Source organism: Macaca fascicularis, chromosome 13 (genome assembly GCF_037993035.2).
Source record: "Macaca fascicularis isolate 582-1 chromosome 13, T2T-MFA8v1.1".
NCBI lineage: Eukaryota > Metazoa > Chordata > Mammalia > Primates > Cercopithecidae > Macaca > Macaca fascicularis.
This window is the reverse complement of record NC_088387.1, coordinates 47,505,099-47,522,505: the sequence shown is the minus strand read 5'-3', so window position 1 is coordinate 47,522,505 and position 17,407 is coordinate 47,505,099. Positions and strand designations below refer to the sequence as shown.

General features: G+C 53.6%; 1 protein-coding gene across 31 annotated transcripts; it reads right to left on the bottom strand.

The window, feature by feature from the left end:
- Positions 1-108: 108 nt before the first annotated feature.
- Positions 109-16,852, bottom strand: RTKN (rhotekin). Of its 31 annotated transcripts, none has more exons than XM_074011479.1 (14): positions 16,139-16,370; positions 13,987-14,413; positions 9,653-9,696; positions 6,979-7,178; positions 5,114-5,175; positions 4,963-5,016; positions 4,746-4,863; positions 4,345-4,554; positions 3,065-3,159; positions 2,848-2,954; positions 2,495-2,623; positions 1,653-1,821; positions 1,397-1,501; positions 109-800 (listed from the first exon to the last, which is right to left on the bottom strand). In XM_074011479.1, the coding sequence occupies exons 3-14, from the start codon at positions 9,683-9,685 to the stop codon at positions 469-471; spliced, it is 1,614 nt and encodes a 537-aa protein (XP_073867580.1). In that variant the 5' UTR covers positions 9,686-9,696; positions 13,987-14,413; positions 16,139-16,370; the 3' UTR covers positions 109-468. The 31 variants fall into 31 exon arrangements, with proteins under 31 accessions (XP_073867580.1, XP_073867589.1, XP_065383610.1 ...); XM_074011488.1 differs by lacking the exon at positions 16,139-16,370 and adding an exon at positions 14,791-15,007 and having other exon boundaries at positions 109-985; XM_065527538.2 differs by lacking the exon at positions 16,139-16,370 and adding an exon at positions 14,791-15,007.
- Positions 16,853-17,407: the final 555 nt, after the last annotated feature.

Here is a 17,407-nt window from a genome sequence, read left to right as displayed (position 1 = left end):
GTATCACAGTCATATTTCACAGCTGGTAAACTACGCTCCAGGGATGAAGTGAGGCAGGTCTAGACCAGGCAGAGAGAGGCACCCTGTCCTCAGGAGCCAGGTGAAGGCTGCTGTTAAATAGCTTTAATGGTTGATGTGGGAGTCACAAGGGAGGTATGTTTCCTCCAAGGGTTCTTCAGTGCCATCCTCAAAGCTGGTTAGTGCAGGGAGGTAGGGCAGAGTTGGTTCCAGTTTTCTTCCAGGAAGGGTTTAGGGAGGTCCCAGCCAGCCCCAGGAATGAGTCCCTCAGTACCATGGCAACCACAATTTAAGAGGGGCTCCTGCCCACCCCTGCAGCCTACCCCAGGTCCAGCAGAGGAACAGGAGGCCAGACTGGCCAGCTTGCTATAGACAGCGCCGTATCCAGAGCCCGACTGTGCATGGGTCATTTTCTCTTCTGGGCAGATCCTATGCCAGCACCTTTCTCTCTCACACTGGTGACTGGAGCCAAGTGCGAGGTTGGCCTTTACTGCAGAGGCCTCTGGTCCGTGGGGATCGCTGAGGTGGGAGGGGGGCAACCGAGCGAGCCCTCGGGAAGTGGTCTGGGGGTACAGCATCCAGGGAAAAGGTTCGGGGTCTCCCCCAGGGCAGGGGGTGGGTCCAGGCTGGGGCTGGGGCCACTGAGGCAGGCGAGCAGGGGTTAGGCAGGGCAGGCTGGTCTGTAAACATTGCCAGCCAGGGTGGGGGTGTTTCCAGCCTTGCGCCCTCCCGCTGGGTCAGGATGTCTGTCACCGCTGCGATGTCATCCAGCGGCTCAATAGCTGTGGCACCAGGAAGGGATTGGGGGAGGGGTGGGCTAGTCAGAGCTCAGGCCCCAAGCCTACCCAGCCCTATCACCTGTCACTGTAATAGGAGGAAAGCAAAGCCCGGATCTCAGCCGAGATTGCGTTATCCTGCAGGAGCAGCCCCTCACCTAGGCCCCCTGGGGCTATAGGCTCTGATAAAACTGTGGGATGAGGGGCACAAGGTAGATGGGGAGGGGAAGGGGACGGGTGGGGAGCAGAGGTGGGTGAAGAAACCAAGAAAGAGGAGAAAACGAAAGCGGTGCCAGGCAAGTGAGGGGTCAGAGGAAGAGACAGGAATCCACATGCAGAAAGGGAAACAGAAAACAAGAAATTAGGAAAGAAATCAATGAAATGATCCTGGCTTATTGGGGTTTTGTTTTGAACTTTGATGGAGGTGGTTCTAAGAAGAGTTGGAGAAGAGAAAAGAACACACAGGATTGGGTGAGAATTGGGTCTCCAGAGATCTGGTGTAGCCCAGAGTGTGCTTTCTCTGTTTCCATTATCTGGTTTCTCTTGAAGTCCCCAACCCTACTTCCCATTAGCTTCCTGGAGTGCACATTCCTCTCACTTACCCATCTCATGGTACAAGGACCCCTGCTTTGCCAGTGCTTGGGGTGGTTTCCGGGAAGCAGGAGTTTCAATTTTCATGATTTCATCACAACACTGCTTCCACTGGCCTGGAGGAAGAGCGCTGATTAGAAGAGAAGGCCAGGCTGCCCTTTCTCCTGCTACATTCCCTTCCACACAATCTTGAAACAGAGACCTTTAGGAAAAATGACAAAACTCCAGTCCTTCCCAGAGGTTCAACCCAGCCCCCTTCTCTCTTACTCATGTCAAAGAAAAGCTGCCACAGAGCCTCCATCCAGCTCTGCAGGGCTTCCCGACTTTCTGTCTGAAGGGTGTGTGTCACCTCATCATCCCCATACTGGTTACTGATGCTTAGCGTGAAGGGCCGTCCTAGAGCCTGGTCCAGCTCCCCTGCCCGGACTCGAGTCTCCTGCAGGAGAAAGAAGAGGTCTACCTTGGTCACAGAAGTTGGCAGTGACAATCAGGCAGCCTTGATCACCCCTGCCTTAGAAGAATGAGCTTGCGGGGCTTTTGCTGAGCCCTCTCATTTGCCTCCTACTGACCAGAGTAGGAAGGAATGGCAAAAAAGGGCTGGAGATGAGACAGCCAGTCCTGAGTCAGGGGAGGAAGAGCAGCTTGAGACAGGGAAAGATGGATTGAGCAAGGCAGGGAAGACACAGAGGTAGGCAAGGATGCTCCAGCCAGAGGTCCCTCAGAATTGCCAAAAAGTAGGCAGGAAAGCCAATAAAAGGGATGGGGAGCAAAGAAGGGCAATTGGACCTGGAGAGAAATGGGAAGTGGTAAAATAGATACAAATTGGAATCTGAGGGAGAAGAGGGAGAGAGGATGAAAAGCCCTGAACTGGCAGGCGGGAAAACCCTCTCTGAGACTTGGCAGGGACTGAGGATGGCAAATGAATGGGACAGTCCTCTCCCAGTGATGCTGTGGTGGGGAGAATACGGGCCCCAGAAGCTGGATGTGGCACTGTCAGGAGCAGGAGGCCTGCTTCTATCTCTCTGAGGTACGTGCCCACCCTCCTGGGGCCTGAAGGAGAGGCTCCTGGGCCTGTGCCTTTGGTGGCCTTACCACAAGGGACCCATCACCTTGTTGATGGCAATAGTAAGCAGCGGCTCTTCCCCAGTGTCTGCATCCTCAGGTCGCCGGTAACAGAAGAGGTTTGTGCCTTTTAGAACTCCATGCACTTGTGCCCAGTTCTGCATCTCCCCAGCTGGCTGCACAAATGACTCAACATTTTCTGGGGAAGTCACACCCCCCAGTATCTCTCTTCTCAGCCCCCCTTTTGTCCACCCTGCTGTCCATTCCTCCCCTCATCTGGTCATATCCCATTTCTTCCACCCAAATCTTGATTTTTCATTAGCTCTTCTATTCCTGGTTATCCAGCTCTCCTCTGCCTTCTCCCTGCTCCCTTCCACTCCTCAGGGCCCTCTCACCTCACCTGCACCCTGAGGGTACCACTTGCAGTAGGCTGAGTCATGCAGAGAGGCTGAGCTGCCAGACGGCAACACACACTACCATAAAGGGGTAGCCAGGCAGGGTTCTCCTCTGGGGGAGGAGGAAGTGCAGGGTGAGGTAGGGGAATGAGAAGGGGACCGTCCCACAGCCCCTCTTCTCACCATCACATGTGTGTGTCCCCCATGCACATACATGCTTACCATGACTGGCAAGGGTGAGGTCATGTGTGCGGAATCCATCTTGCACTGCTGCCAGGGTGAGTGTGGTGTGAGCCAAGAGGTGGTAACGAGGACCACTAAGGGAGATAGGAGAGAGCATCAGCCGAGGGAGGGGCGTGTTGGCCAGCAGGAACTCTAAGGGCTGAGCACATCTGCCCCATTGTTCAGGCTGCCCCACAGAAAACTCGCTTGTCTCCCCAGAGGGTTAGGAATGAACATTTACTGAGCTCCAGCTAAGTGTCAGGACCTATGCTTTATATGTTTTATCCCACTGTATTCCTATGACAGCCCTGTGAGGTTGGTGGCATTCTTCAACTAGATGAGGCAACTTGAGGCTTAGAGAGGTTAAGAAACTTGCCCATAGCCGGCCGGGCGCGGTGGCTCAAGCCTGTAATCCCAGCACTTTGGGAGGCCGAGACGGGCGGATCACGAGGTCAGGAGATCGAGACCATCCTGGTTAACACAGAGAAACCCCGTCTCTACTAAAAAATACAAAAAAATTAGCCGGGCGCGGTGGTGGGCGCCTGTAGTCCCAGCTACTCGGGAGGCTGAGGCAGGAGAATGGCGTGAACCCGGGAGGCGGAGCTTGCAGTGAGCTGAGATCCGGCCACTGCACTCCAGCCCGGGCGACAGAGCGAGACTCTGTCTCAAAAAAAAAAAAAAAAAAAAAAAAGAAACTTGCCCATAGTTTGTAACTGGAAAGTGGGGGAGTTTGAATTTGAACCCATATCTGTGTCCAAAATCAGTATTCTGTTGACTACCCAAAGGTTCTCAAACTGCTTCTCAGAGTCTCAGTGGTCCCATGAGGTGTCTCCGGGTGCATGTAGATACCACCACAGGTCCAGGGTACTCTGCTCCAACCAAGAAGCTCTGCTCTATCCACATAAAATGTATTTGCTAGGCTGAGTGCTGTGGCTCATGCCTGTAATTCTACCACTTTGGGAGGCCGAGGCGGGAGGATCACTTCAGCCCAGGAGTTTGAGACCCCGTCTCTAAAAATAAAATGTATTTGCTGCTACTAAAAAGTTAAGACCCCAAGGCCTAAGTCTCCCTGCCTTCCTACTGGTATTCTGGACTGGCTTCAGCCCAGCTCTGGGGCGTGGGCTGGAATGCCTCCCAGCTACGTGGCCACTGCTCATTCATGTCTGTCTGCACATCCTGGCAGCAATGCAAAATGGGTTCTGCACACTCAACACAGTTCAAAGGTCACCTGTGGGCCGAATATAGGCAGCTGAGGGTAGTGGCAGTGTGCAAGGCCTTACCCAACAGCTGGGGTGGGAAGCAAGATGGGACTGCTCCCTGAACCCCCAGCACTGTCCAGCGATGCCCGGACACGCCTCCCTGAGGAGCGGCCCAGGGAGCTGCTGAGTTTGGTGGCAAGCCTCTTGGGGGCACCAGTCAGGGCCCCCTCTTCTTCCACACAGGCCCCATACAGCTCTAACCGAAGTTCAAAGTCTGGCCCCGCCTCAGCGCTGGTGGGAGGAAGGAGGGTGATCACAGGAAAGTCCAGGGAGGCAGAGGGTGGGGGATGTGGGTGGGGCAAGTGCAGGACAGCTCCACAGGGAAGGCCAGGTGCCCCCCACCCACAGCTTCCTCCCCTGGAACTTGCTCATCTAGAACTGGAGCAGAGTGGAGGAAGGGAGCCACAGTTTGAGGTACTCACAAGAGCACATTGCTCTGAAAGGAGATGTCTGTAAGGGTCCTGTCCACCAGGATCATCTCTGTGTCCTGGATGTGTTCCCCCAGCTGCAGTAGCAGGAACACAGCCCAGCGGTGCAAGTCTAGGAACAAAGAGGGCAAAACTCAAAAAACACGTCCCACAAGAGCCTCCTACGTCAGGGTCATTCCCCTGAATCTGTCCCAGGGTGTGTGGAACTCACCACCTTTGTTCTTGAAATATTCTGTGTCCTTCCACATGAGTGGAATCCGGAGGTCTAAGGGGCAGGGGGGTAGGAACAGATGTTGAGATGGGGCAAAAGGCCGTGTGCTTGGGCAAGGGGTGCCAGCAGCTGGGGTAGCTGTGCTTCTTACCGGAGATGCAGACCCGGCCGCGGCAGGGGGAGCGCTCAGCGGGCGGGCCACTGTCAGAAGGCCTGTGGATAAATAACAATGTCCTGGCCTGGCCTCTAGCCACTATTCCCCCTTGCTCTGCCCAAGGACTCTAGGATCGCCCTGGTCCCAGGGCTTCAGCCACCAGGTCCCCAGCCAGGCTGACAGGCAGGGCTGAGGGACTATAAAGGGAAAGTTGTCCATTGAACCCAGCAGTTTGCCAGGCTTGGGGACACCAGGGACACTCAAGCCACGTTAACTCACACATAAGGCACAAGCTCAGGGCTCCTCTCTCCAAGCACCCTCCCTGACCACCTCTCCAGACCCCTGCCAAGGACAGGTGTGGCCTTGAGGGGACAGGTGCCCACAGAGAGACTTCATTTCCAGGGCTCTCCATTAAACCCCTGCCTTAGAGGCATTTCCAGGCTTTTTTTTTTCTTTCTGTTTTCTTTTTTTTTTTTTAACAATAGGAAGGCTGCTTATTTCCCACTATCCCATCACTGCTTTGATATAGGAGGGTACTGGGTCAGAAAATAATTTGGCCAACGTTTGTTCAAAGGGAAATCACCAATAGGGAAGAGTTACATTCTATTCACTACAGACCCTTTTCCTTCCCTACCACTCCCCAACTTTGATTTCTCCTTTTTCCTCCTGGCCCTATATGCTGTACCCTACTAGTGCCCCAAGTTCTGCAGCCCCCTACCCACCCCACTGCAGGGCCCAACACCCCACCTTCCTTCCCTCCCCGCGCATCAGGACTCACCACATGTGTCTCTTTCCTGAAGCGACTGCCAGTTCATCTGTACTTATCCATAACGCCACTAAAGTAATTACTGACTTAGTAGAGCCTTAAGCTAAATGATGTGGCACTAATGGCAATGTGTTTAGCTGCCAGGCACTTGGGGTGTACCTCAAATCACCTGTGTGGGCTGTGTGAGGACTTCGGCAGGACAGAGTCTGTCCATGCTGCTTTTCAGGAGAGGCTGTCCCCCCGCCAGCTTGCCCTTCCTCTAGCTTCATGGGATAGCCATAGAGTGGGTTTTCTGCCTTCTGGTAGCTTCATGGGTGAGCTCCTGGCAACCTCCCCTTGTGTCAGCCTTCATGGGTGGAATGAGCACCACGCCTGTGAGGGGCTGGGACTAATTCCCCAAGCAGCCTCAGTGGAGTAAGTAGGCCACTTTCCTAAAAACCAGTTCTCCAAATGACCACTTTATCCAAATTGGCATATTCTTAGAATAATTTGCCAAATATTTTCCCCACTATTTTGGTTTTATCATGGCATCACTTAAGTCATTATAGACTTGTCAGATCAACAGTCTAATGTCAGTGTTGCTTACATTTTATGTCCAGAAGCTGCACCCTTTTAGAATGCACAATCTAATTTGTTTGAATGGGTAGGCTTTCCTTAAGTGGTTTCTTATTTCCTTTCCCACTCCCTGCCTCTGATGGTGAACCCCAGATAACAAACTATTGTCGGTATGTGGTAAATTGGCCATTTTGTGAACCAGCATTGAGGAAATTAATTTTCCAAAAGCCAGGTAGCCAGTCTTACTGGATCACAGACAGGGCTTAGCAAATTAGTGCTTTTGCATTACTTGCTACCCTTCAGATCAGCTACCTTTCACTAGACACACTGACTTTCCTAAGTCCTGCCCTGCCTACTCACAAATGCGCCTCTGGGCAACACATAATGGTGGTAAAACACCAAGGTCTCTCCCAGGTCCCTGATAAGACTTCATGGGGAAGTCATCTTTAAGGTGGTCCACATGCCACACATGCACACACTGCACCATCACCACCCAGAAGGCCTCCTGCCTCCATCAAGGCCTTGCCTCCCCCTTGCTCACCGCCGGCCTGTCTTCCCCAGCACCTGCGCCTCCTTGCGCCGCTGCAGCTCGCCCATGTAGCTGAGGATGCGGCTGTTGCACACTAGCAGGCTCTTGGTGGCCTCCAGAGCCTGCTCTCGCTGGGAGCAGGCTGCCAGCAGCTTACAGGCCCCTTCCCTCATCCGGATCTCATGGTCTAGCTTCCTCTGCAACTCCGTGTCCTAGCCAGGGTTGGGGGGAGGGTGAGAAGGAAATATCAGTCAGAGGACAGGCTAAAGCACTCCCCAGTCCCCAAGTGGGCTGTGGCCAGTAAAACTGACAAGAAACTAATGTTTTAGGCAGTTCAAGAGCAGGCATTGGGTGTCAATCTCAGCTGCCCACGAATATCCAGAGAAGCTTTGTAGCCAGGTGCAGTGGTGTGTGAGGGAGGCTGAGGCGGGAGGATCCCTTGAGCCTAGGAGATCAAAGGCCAGCCTGAGCAACATAGTGAGACCCCACCTCTAAAAAATATATATAACAAATAAGAAAAATAGAGATGCCCTCATGCATTTGATGGTTGGAAGTATAAATTCCTTCAGCCTCTTTTGAGTGCAATTTGGAAAAAAATCTATGAAAACTACAAATTCATATATCCTCTAATCCAGCTATCCAATATCTAGGAGTTTATCTTACACATATAGTTTCACATATAACTAGGTAAAGCCATACATACAAAAATATTCATTGCAGCATTGTTTTAAAAATCAAAATTAAGGCCGGGCACGGTGGCTCAAGCCTGTAATCCCAGCACTTTGGGAGGCCGAGACGGGCGGATCACGAGGTCAGGAGATCGAGACCATCCTGGCTAACACGGTGAAACCCCGTCTCTACTAAAAAAAAATACAAAAAACTAGCCGGATGAGGTGATGGGCGCCTGTAGTCCCAGCTACTCGGGAGGCTGAGGCAGGAGAATGGCATAAACCCGGGAGGCGGAGCTTGCAGTGGGCCGAGATCCGGCCACTGCACTCCAGCCTGGGCGACAGAGCGAGACTCCGTCTCAAAAAAAAAAAAAAAAAAAAATCAAAATTAAAACCCCCTCAGTAGGACATTGGTTAAGTAAGTAACAGCACATCTGTACCCTGTAGTATTGCAGACATTAAAGAGGTATGCATTTGTATACAGATATGAAACAATCTCCAAAATAAATTATGTGAGGAAAGAATGGTAGTATTACACATACATGTATGATATATATGTGTATGCATGCATATATATACATATATATAGATATGCATATTTATGCATAAAATATTAGTGATTTTAGGCCTGGGAGCCAGGAATGGAAAACATTTATGATACTTTTTTTTTTTTGAGACTGAGTCTCACTCTGTCACCCAGGCTGGAGTGCAGTGGCGCGATCTCAACTCACTGCAACTTCCGCCTTCCAGGTTCAAGTGACTCTTGTGCCTCAGCTTCCTGAATAGCTGAGATTACAGGCATGCACCACCATGCCCAACTAAGTTTTGTATTTTTTTTTTTTTTGAGACTGAGTCTCACTCTGTTGCCCAGGCTGGAGTGCAGTGGCATGATCTCGGCTCACTGAAACCTCCACCTCCCAGGTTCAAGCAATTCTCCTGCCTTAGCCTCCGGAGTAGCTGGGATTACAGGTGTGAGCCATCACACCCAGATAATTTTTATATTTTTAGTAGAGACGGGGTTTCACCATGTTGGCCAGGCTGGTCTCGAAATCCTGACCTCAGGTGATCTACCCGCCTCAGCCTCCCAAAGTGCTGGGATTATAGGCATGAGACACCACGCCCAGCCGAACTTTTGTATTCTTAGTAAAGATGGGGTTTCGCCATGTTGGCCAGCCTACTCTCGAACTCCTGGCCTCAAGTGATCCTCCCGCCTCGGCCTCCCAGAGTGCTGGGATTACAGGCTTGAGTCACCATACCCAGCCTAATGATACTTTATATATACTCTTTGTACTACTGGAAATTGTATTTCCTTTAAAAAATATTAGATCTTTGGAGTTTAAAAAAAAAATGACCAGGCCCTACCTAAGATTTGCAGAATAAGAATCTCTAGGAGTAGGGCATATGTACTTTTGGAAAAGTCCCCAAGTGATTCTGAGGTACAGCCAGGTTGAGAACCACCAACTTATGGGAATGGATAGAAGGAAAGGCAAATGAGAGTTATCCCTCAGACTCAAGTGATGCTGGGGACATCTAGTTGGCAAGGGATCAGTGGACAAGGAGCATACCACCTACAGTGTTCATTGATGCTGCACAGAGCCCTATACACCTCAAATTAGAAGACTAGAAGACCCAACACCTACTGGCCCTCTGAGCTTGGGAGATAAGGTCAGAGGCAAGGAATGGGGATGGGAAGGTAGGTGGTCCAGGAGTGAGAGACTGTGGATAAGGGCCAGCTGAGAGGCACTGGGAGAGACACCAGGATTCTCAGGAGCATTCATTTAGAAAGGAGCCCTTCCTGCTTCTTAAAAAGCAATGGGCAATTAGCTCAACCTCCTTAAGCCTCAGTTTCCCCATCTGTAAAGCAGGAATGGAAATAGTCCCTAGATCCTAGGGCTGTGAGAATTCTGTGAGGCAGGAACTTAAAGCACTTAGCACAGTGCCCAGCATGCGGCATACATCAATGGCAGGGATGCTTATTTTCATGATGCTATACTTTGGCGGTAGCAGCATTTACTCACTGGAGCATTCCTGTGCTCTGCAAGGCTGTACATTTAAAATCCAGCTGGGAGATGAGAGATGACAACTTTAATGGCTGCTCCATAAGTGCCATGTCATGGCACAATCATGCTCACAAGAAACAGACTCTGTTTGCTTCTGGCTGGGGTGATCAAGGAAAGCTTCAGAGAGGAGTTGGAAGACTAACTCCATCACAGTGTACAGATTGGTTCAGGAGACAAGTCGAGCCACCCATTTGAAACAGGGGAACTAATGTGACCACCCCAAACCTGTCTTTTTCCTCATACCAGCTCTCCTCCATACCCTGTGCCCTTGTATCTGTCCCTAGTGGCTCCAGCCTTCAAGTCTCTCAGACCTGAACACCCTAATTTCCCTCTTCTAAAACCCCTGTCCTGCCTGCCTACAGATGCTTCCTTGGCTATTTTCTGGGCCACCGTGCTAGGCCGGACTTTTATCACCTTCCCCCATCACCATCCACCTGTTTTCCTTCTGTAATAAGCCAACCCTTTCCCAAAGTCCCTCCACCAAGAAGCCCTTTCAGACTACATAGGTCCTCCCAGTCTAGTTTTGTCTGCACCAGGGTTCTACACTGCCTGCCAACCCCCACCCTAGTCTGCACCCAGCTTCAGCCACAAACATCCCAAATGGGTGAGCCCGGCAGGAAGGGGACACAGAGGTGTCCTCAACCCCCATCTTGGCTAGTCTCATCCCAGTCCCAGCACTCACGGATCCTTCCCCAGCCCTGTCCATTGCGAGAGGCGCGCACAGGCGCGCGAAGTCCAGAGAGCTGCACTGGCCTGGGGAGCCGGCGGGGCCCGAGGGCCGCGGGAAATCGGAGGAGCCAGGGCGCCGGCGTAGCTGCACCGCCTCCAGCCACAGCGATCAGGGCGCTGGTGACATCAGCTCCCAATTGCCGCGAGAGCAACTGAAGGGTACCAGGGCGTTGGAGGTCCCTCCGGGCACCTGGTTGGGCTTGGCTCAAGGCGGTGCTTCCACCGAGACTCCGTCGCGGCAGGAAGGGACCTCCGGGAGTGCGCCCCACCGCCCTGGAAAAGCTCCTGGCCTTCACGACGTGCTCCAGCTCCGGGAGGCCCCTCCCGCGTAGCGTTTGCCCTCCAAGTTGACCCCTTGCCTGAGAGTATGGAGGGCGGATAGTGTATACATTAGGAGAGCTGGGGCCCTAGGGAGGTCGCTGGGCCTAGCATGGATGAGCGGGACCACAAGCCCAGACACCTCCTCTATTTCCTTACTGCTCTCCAGCCCCAAATCCACTCTCCCAAGGCCCAAGGCCGGGAGCGCCCTAGGAAACTGGCTCCCACCTTTTCACGCAGAGGAACTGGGAATCCTGGCTCAGGATCTGGACCCTTGTGCTTCTAGCGTTTCCCCACCCCAGGGATAGTTCTTTGTTGCCCCCTCCCCACCCAAACGCACCCTCTCCCCAAGTGGGCATCATTTCCCCCAGGCTCCCCTGGGAAAGAGCCCAGAGCTGGGTGTCAGCTGGACCTGGGTCAGATCCCAAGGGGCTAGAGAATGAGTCATGTGCCCCCCACACATTAGGCCCCCTGTTGATATTCCTTCCACCCCTCCCACTCTCTTCTGTCTCTGACTTCCTGCTCTGCTTCTCACCACCCTCTGTTTCCTTCAGAATTTCCACCAGGGCTAAGTACAAATCCTGGCTTAGGGACTTGACAAGCCCAGAGAATTTGACCCCTGGAGCCTGATTTGTAAAATGGGGAGTATTCCACCTCCTTCGTAGCACTGTTTGAGAATTATATGGGAAAGTCTCATCTCTACCCAGGCCTAGCACATGTTTTAAAACAAGCTCCCTTTACTTGCAGCTTGAGTCACTTCCTCCAGAAAGTCTTCTGGGATTTACTCTTCCATGACTCTCTCTCTTAACATTCCCTGAAACATCAATGGGTCTCTCTTTTGAGGACCCGCTGAACTTGGTTGAGAAAGAACACAGCACCCTCAGCCACTCTCCTAAAGGAGAGTGACCAAAGTGAAACTAAGCCTCTCTTCTGCCCCAGAACTTGAACAGGCCTCCCACAGAGAAAAATTACATTTTTTGGAGGAGGGCAGGATGCAGAATTTAAACATTTACATACCTAGACCAGCTCTGTCCAATAAAACCTTCTGCGGTGATGGAAATGTTCAGTAGCCATCTAGCACTTGAAATATGGCTACAGCAACTGTAACTGACATGGACACTGCAGAGGACTATGAATGGCAAATAGGTTTTATCTCATGCACTGATGGAGGATAATTAGGTAGAGTCCCAACGAGTTCACTGGACACCTTTCTACAAATTAGGAAAAGTTGACCCTCTCCAGGCAAAAAAAAATAGATAAAGGTGCTCCCTCCTGATGCAGTTGAAACCAGACCAGGACTCTCACCTCTGGCTGGCACCTGTGTGAAGGACAGACACAACCTGCACAGTTTATGCCAAGATGGTCCTGAGAAAGATTCTGAGGCCGACTCTGGGCTCATTGATAAAGAGTGCCAAAATTGACCAGTAACATCTACTATGATCCAGGGAGTAGGGGCAGGGCTTGAGCAGGGCAGCACATCCTGATCTAGACTCTTTGCAGTCCTGCCTCTGACCTCTCAGCAGCAGCCCCTGCCTGGTCCAGGCAGTCACTTCCACAGCTTCCTCCATCTTCCCCACCTCCGTAAACAGTCACACCACCCAGTTGCTTAGCCACATACCTGGGAATCATCCTGGAGTTCTCTTTCTTTGCCTTACCCCTCCCCCCATTCAATCCATCAGCAAATCCTGTCAGACCTACCACTACCATTTTAAATCTACTCCCTTTCTCCACCATGAGCATTTTAATTCACACCACCAGGTTTACTACCCTATTACTGAAACAGCCTCCCACCTGGACGTTTGCGACCTCTCTTGCCAACCCTCCACGCCCAACCCTACCATCAACTTCCCACCAGCCTATTCTCCATAGCAGCCATCATTTAAAAACATGACTCATGGGTCATTCCCTTGCTTAAAACCCTTCCATGGCCCAACATCACACTTAAGGTGAAATCCAGGTGCTTTATCATGGTCTTCAAGGCCCTGCATGATCTGGCCCCTGCCCATCAGCTCCACCCCAACTACTATATTCCAGCCACACTGGCTCTCTTTCCCACAAATATATTACCCTCATCCTCATCTCAGGGCCTTTGCCCTTCCTCCAATCTTCACGTATCTCCAAATCCTCCTGAGCTTAGCTCAAAGATCTCCCAACAGAGGCCTCCCCTGACCTCACATCTAACATTGCCTGCCTCATCTGATTTTCATTACATCCCCATTTTCATCATAATTTCTTTACGTGATATTATTTATGTGTTTGTATGTATATTTCTGTTCTCCCACTACAATGGAACTTTCTTGTCTTGTTCACTGAGGTATCTTATGGTCTAGAAAGGAGCTTGGCACATAGTACATGTTCTATACATGTGTTTAAGAATACATAGGTAGGCCGGGCGCGGTGGCTCAAGCCTGTAATCCCAGCACTTTGGGAGGCCGAGACGGGCGGATCACAAAGTCAGGAGATCGAGACCATCCTGGCTAATCCGGTGAAACCCCGTCTCTACTAAAAAAATACAAAAAACTAGCCGGGCGAGGTGGCGGGCGCCTGTAGTCCCAGCTACTCCGGAGGCTGAGGCAGGAGAATGGCGTGAACCCGGGAGGTGGAGCTTGCAGTGAGCTGAGATCCGGCCACTGCACTCCAGCCTGGGTGACAGAGTGAGACTCCGTCTCAAAAAAAAAAAAAAAAAAGAATACATAGGGCAAGGTGCAGTGGCTCACACCTGTAATCTCGACATTTTGGGAGGTCGAGGTAGGAAGATCGCTTGAGCCAGGACCAGCCTGGGCAATATAGTGAGACCTCGTCTCTATAAATAATTGAAAAAAACAAATACATGAATAAACAGCACCTTCCATCTCAAGGGCCAGCAGAATCCTTACTCATAGCCCAGAGTCCTTCTCTTCTCTAGTAAAGCTACATCCTTTCTGCAAACCTCGCTCACACTGAACTCCTCTCTTCTTCCCATACCTAAAAGGAACCCTTGTCCCCAGAACAGACATCTACACTCACCCACAGAGCTTCCTGAAATAGGTGTAAAAACCCTGCTGCAAACATAAGACTACGATGGGCAGAACTGAGCCTGGGTCCACACACTGCACCCAACACAAGGCATAGGGAACCACCTGTCCCCCTCCCCACTTTAAGCAGGCCTGGCTCTCCCCACCATGCTCTAGCAGGAATGTGCAGGGCAGACGTTGGGGCTGGGATGCAAGTGAAGAAAGTGTATACTCCAAGGGTCGGGGGATTACCTCCAGGCTGAGTGCCATCTGCCGAATGTAGAGCATATTCAGGTCCTCCAGGATGTGCAATCTGTCCTGCATCTCTGTGCCCCCCAGTGCCCTTTCCTTTGTCAGCCCCTCCAGAGGGGGGACAGACAGGTACCACACTGTCCCACAGTTCCTCCTCCCACTGTTCCCTCAGTCTTTAAAGAGGTGGCCAGCTCTTGGGCAGAGGTCAGAGGCTGCCCTTATCCCTCTGCACTCCTGTTAAACCTCTCTGGCTGCTGTGACAAATTTTCCTCGCCCACTGCTGCTCCGGGGCCCTGCTGTGAGCCAGGCAGGGAAAAAAAGGAAAGCGAAGTGAGGATGAGTGGGGTCCCAGGAGGAAAGGCCAGCTGCAGAGGGGGCTCTAGGCACAGAGTGTCCAGTCTCGCTTTGGTGGCAGCTGTTCTCCCAGCTGTGGAAGAAAAAGGCCCTTTCATTCCGACTCTGGCCGCTCCCCAGCCCCCGCCCACATCCCTGGCCTGGTGGACAGAGAATCTATGTGTGGAGAGGGCAGTGAGGGGCAGGCACAACTGGAAGGGGGCAGGGAAACGACGCCTCATGCAGGTTCTAGAGCCATAGGGCTTGCAGGAGGTTGGAGCTTTCCGAGAGGGGTTCCGGCTTAGTTTGAGAAAGTTAGGAAAAAGAGCCACAGAGGTGAGGACCTCAGGGGAGAGTGAGCCCAGGGAGCCCAGGACAAAGGGGTGAGGTGGTAAAGCAGCCCAGCCCCAGGGCCACCCCTTCCAACTCAGGGCCCCCATCCAGCCCGCTCCACCCTGGACTCACAATTACCTCGCTTTTCCAGAGAAGGGAGGAGAGGGAGAGAGGAAAGCAGGGGTGTGCCTGTCTGCTGCTGTCCCGCTCCCTTCTGCAGGCCCCTTCCCTTCCAGACAGGAAACCAGCCCCGAATCCCAGCCAGCTGCAGCCTAGCGCCCCCGCCTCCACGCCAGGCCCACGGAGTCACACTCCACTCGGCGGCCGCCGGGCTCTGCGGCTCCGCCCCAGCTCCTCCGAGCTGTCCCCGAAGGCCAGGCTAATCCCAGGGGCGGCCCCAGCTCCCAGGCCCCTCCTCCTGGTCCCAGGCCTCGCCCCTTACTGCCCCACGCTGGCCCCACGCGGGTTCCTCGGGCCCAGTCGCTTGGGGGCAAGGGGACCCGACAAAGGCCCCCTCTCCGCAGGCCCACCAGCTTCTGAATCAGAGAAGGCACGGGACACCGGGACAAGGGTGTGAAAGAGCCTTTGTTCTGGGCAGGCTGGAGGGAAAGGGCAGAAGCCAGGCCTGGAATCCCAGCCGGGAGGGCGAGGGGGCGGGAGGAAGGCCCACCTCACTTAACCCTTTCCAGACCCGGAAGGGAAGGCTTGGAACTGGGCTCTCCTTGGGCGAGTGTGAGTCTGACCTTGGGGACAGAAGAGTCTTCGGGATAGCTATTCGCCCTGTTAGTCCCCGCTCAACCACACACCTTCAGCCCCGCCCTAGCCTCTAGGGCTTTACAGGTGGGGCTCCAACCGGTTAACGCGTGGACGGTGGACGGGGGAAACGCTCAGCCTAGGGGCTGGACTCCTCTTAGGCACCAGGAAAGGAGGCGGAAATTTTGCGTGTGGGAAGTAACCCCAAAGAGTTAAAAGCCCTGCAGGGGCATAGAGGAGCCTTTGAATTGGGCTTCCGAGAAGCGAGCCACCCCGGCCTAAAGTCGGGATTGATGACAGGCTGGCCCAGATGGCTGCGACAGGTTGTGGGATGGGGCTGGCGGCAGGGGAACAAGCGGGAGCCCAGGCCAAGAGTCCGAGCGTTTGGGGCCCGCCTAGTTGCCCACTGCCCTTGGCCTGGGGATACCCAGGACATTTTGGGGTCCAGGCACATTTTGGGAGTCGAGCTGGGGCCCTACAAATGGAGACCAACCTGGCTTTTTCCAGGCTCAGGCAAATCATCCTAACCAGGCCGGGGAATGGGCAGCACGGATCCAGTGAAAATGCAGACCGTCCACACCTTACTTTTCAAGTCAACAACTCCGTCGGGTTTGTACCCAGACAGTGCGTCCCCGTCCCTCGGCGTCCACGCGGGCGAGGGAAGGAGGCCGAGGTGGCTGGGGCTGCCCCCGGGATTCCGCGGAAGGGGAAGGCAGGGACGCGGGTCTCTCACCTCGGGCGGGTCGCTGAAGAGGCTGAGTCGGAAGCGGCCGCGTTTGAACTCCATCTCCAGGGCGGAGCCCCTGGCCACGGTGACCCGGCTCCGGTGGTTTCGGGAGAACATGTTGGCTGCCCTGCGACTTCGCCTGCGCAGTGCGCTCCCCGCGCCGCCCGGCTTAGTCTCCTCTCCGCGGCTTCTGTCTCTCGACGCTTGCCCGCCAGTCCGGCCGGGAATCTCCCGCTGCGGGGCTCCAAACCCCGCCCCCGGAGACGACACCTGGGCCGGGCAGGGCGCGGCAACCTCCTCTTCCACCCCCGCCAAAGGCCCAGCCCGTCCGCCCAGTCCCTGGGCGCCAAGCCGACCTGGCCCGACGGCCCCGGAGCCAGAGGCGCCCTGCACCTCGCGAGCACTGCGGAGGCGCGTTCTCCCTGCCCGCGCGGGTCGCAAGCGCTTACCTGGACTTGGGGCGGGCTGAGAAGCCCTGCCCCGCCAGCCGCCCCCGCCTGGCAAGCCTGGCTTCACGGGCGCTGAAAACCCCGTGGCCAAGGGATCGCCGCGTAGCACGTTCCGGCTCTACTCGGGCCCTGGGACCTTGCCCAGTTTCAATCCCGGCAGCCTCTGAAGAGACCATTTCAACATCCCACAGTCCCGAATATTCCTTCTTCGTCCCCCTCCCCACTTAGGCTCCTCTGCGAGGCTATCCGCCAAAGCCTAGTGGCCACAACTGATGAGGCGGTGCTTAAACACGTCGTGAAACCCCAGCTCTGCCACTGACTCACCTTGCAGTCATTGACTTGGTCCAGTCATTGGCCTTTCTGAGCTTCAGTTTTCTCATCTGTTCAGTGGGAATACTGTAATTATCACCTCTTCTCAAGTTGCTATGAGGATTACCTAGAAGAATGAGGGTAAAATGCCCAGCATAGTGCCTGGCACAAGGCAAGTGCCCCATATTTGCAGCCATAAAGAGCAGCCGGGCGCGGTGCAATCCCAGCACTTTGGGAGGCTTAGGAGGGTGGATCACAGGTTCGAGACCAGCCTGACCAAAATGGAGAAACCCCGTCTCTACTAAAATACAACATTTAGCCGGCCGTAGTGGCGCATGCCTGTAATCCCAGCTACTTGAGAGGCTGAGGCAGGAGAATTGCTTGAACCCAGGAAGCAGAGGTTGTGGTGAGCTGAGACTGTGCTACTGCACTCCAGTCTGGGAAACAAGAGCAAAACTACATCTCAAAAAAAAAAAAAAGACTGGGCACAGTGGCTCAAGTCTGTAATTCTAGCACT

Excerpts from the sequence above, each read along its gene's own strand:
- RTKN (XM_045369035.3), bottom strand. The coding sequence starts at position 16,757 with ATGGTCTCTTCAGAGGCTGCCGGGATTGAAACTGGGCAAGGTCCCAGG. Across the intron at positions 3,160-4,344 it reads CTTCCCACCCCAGCTGTTGG|TGGTCCTCGTTACCACCTCT; the intron begins GTAAGGCCTTGC and ends TATCTCCCTTAG. Across the intron at positions 2,624-2,847 it reads GTGGTACCCTCAGGGTGCAG|CCAGCTGGGGAGATGCAGAA; the intron begins GTGAGGTGAGAG and ends TCATTTGTGCAG.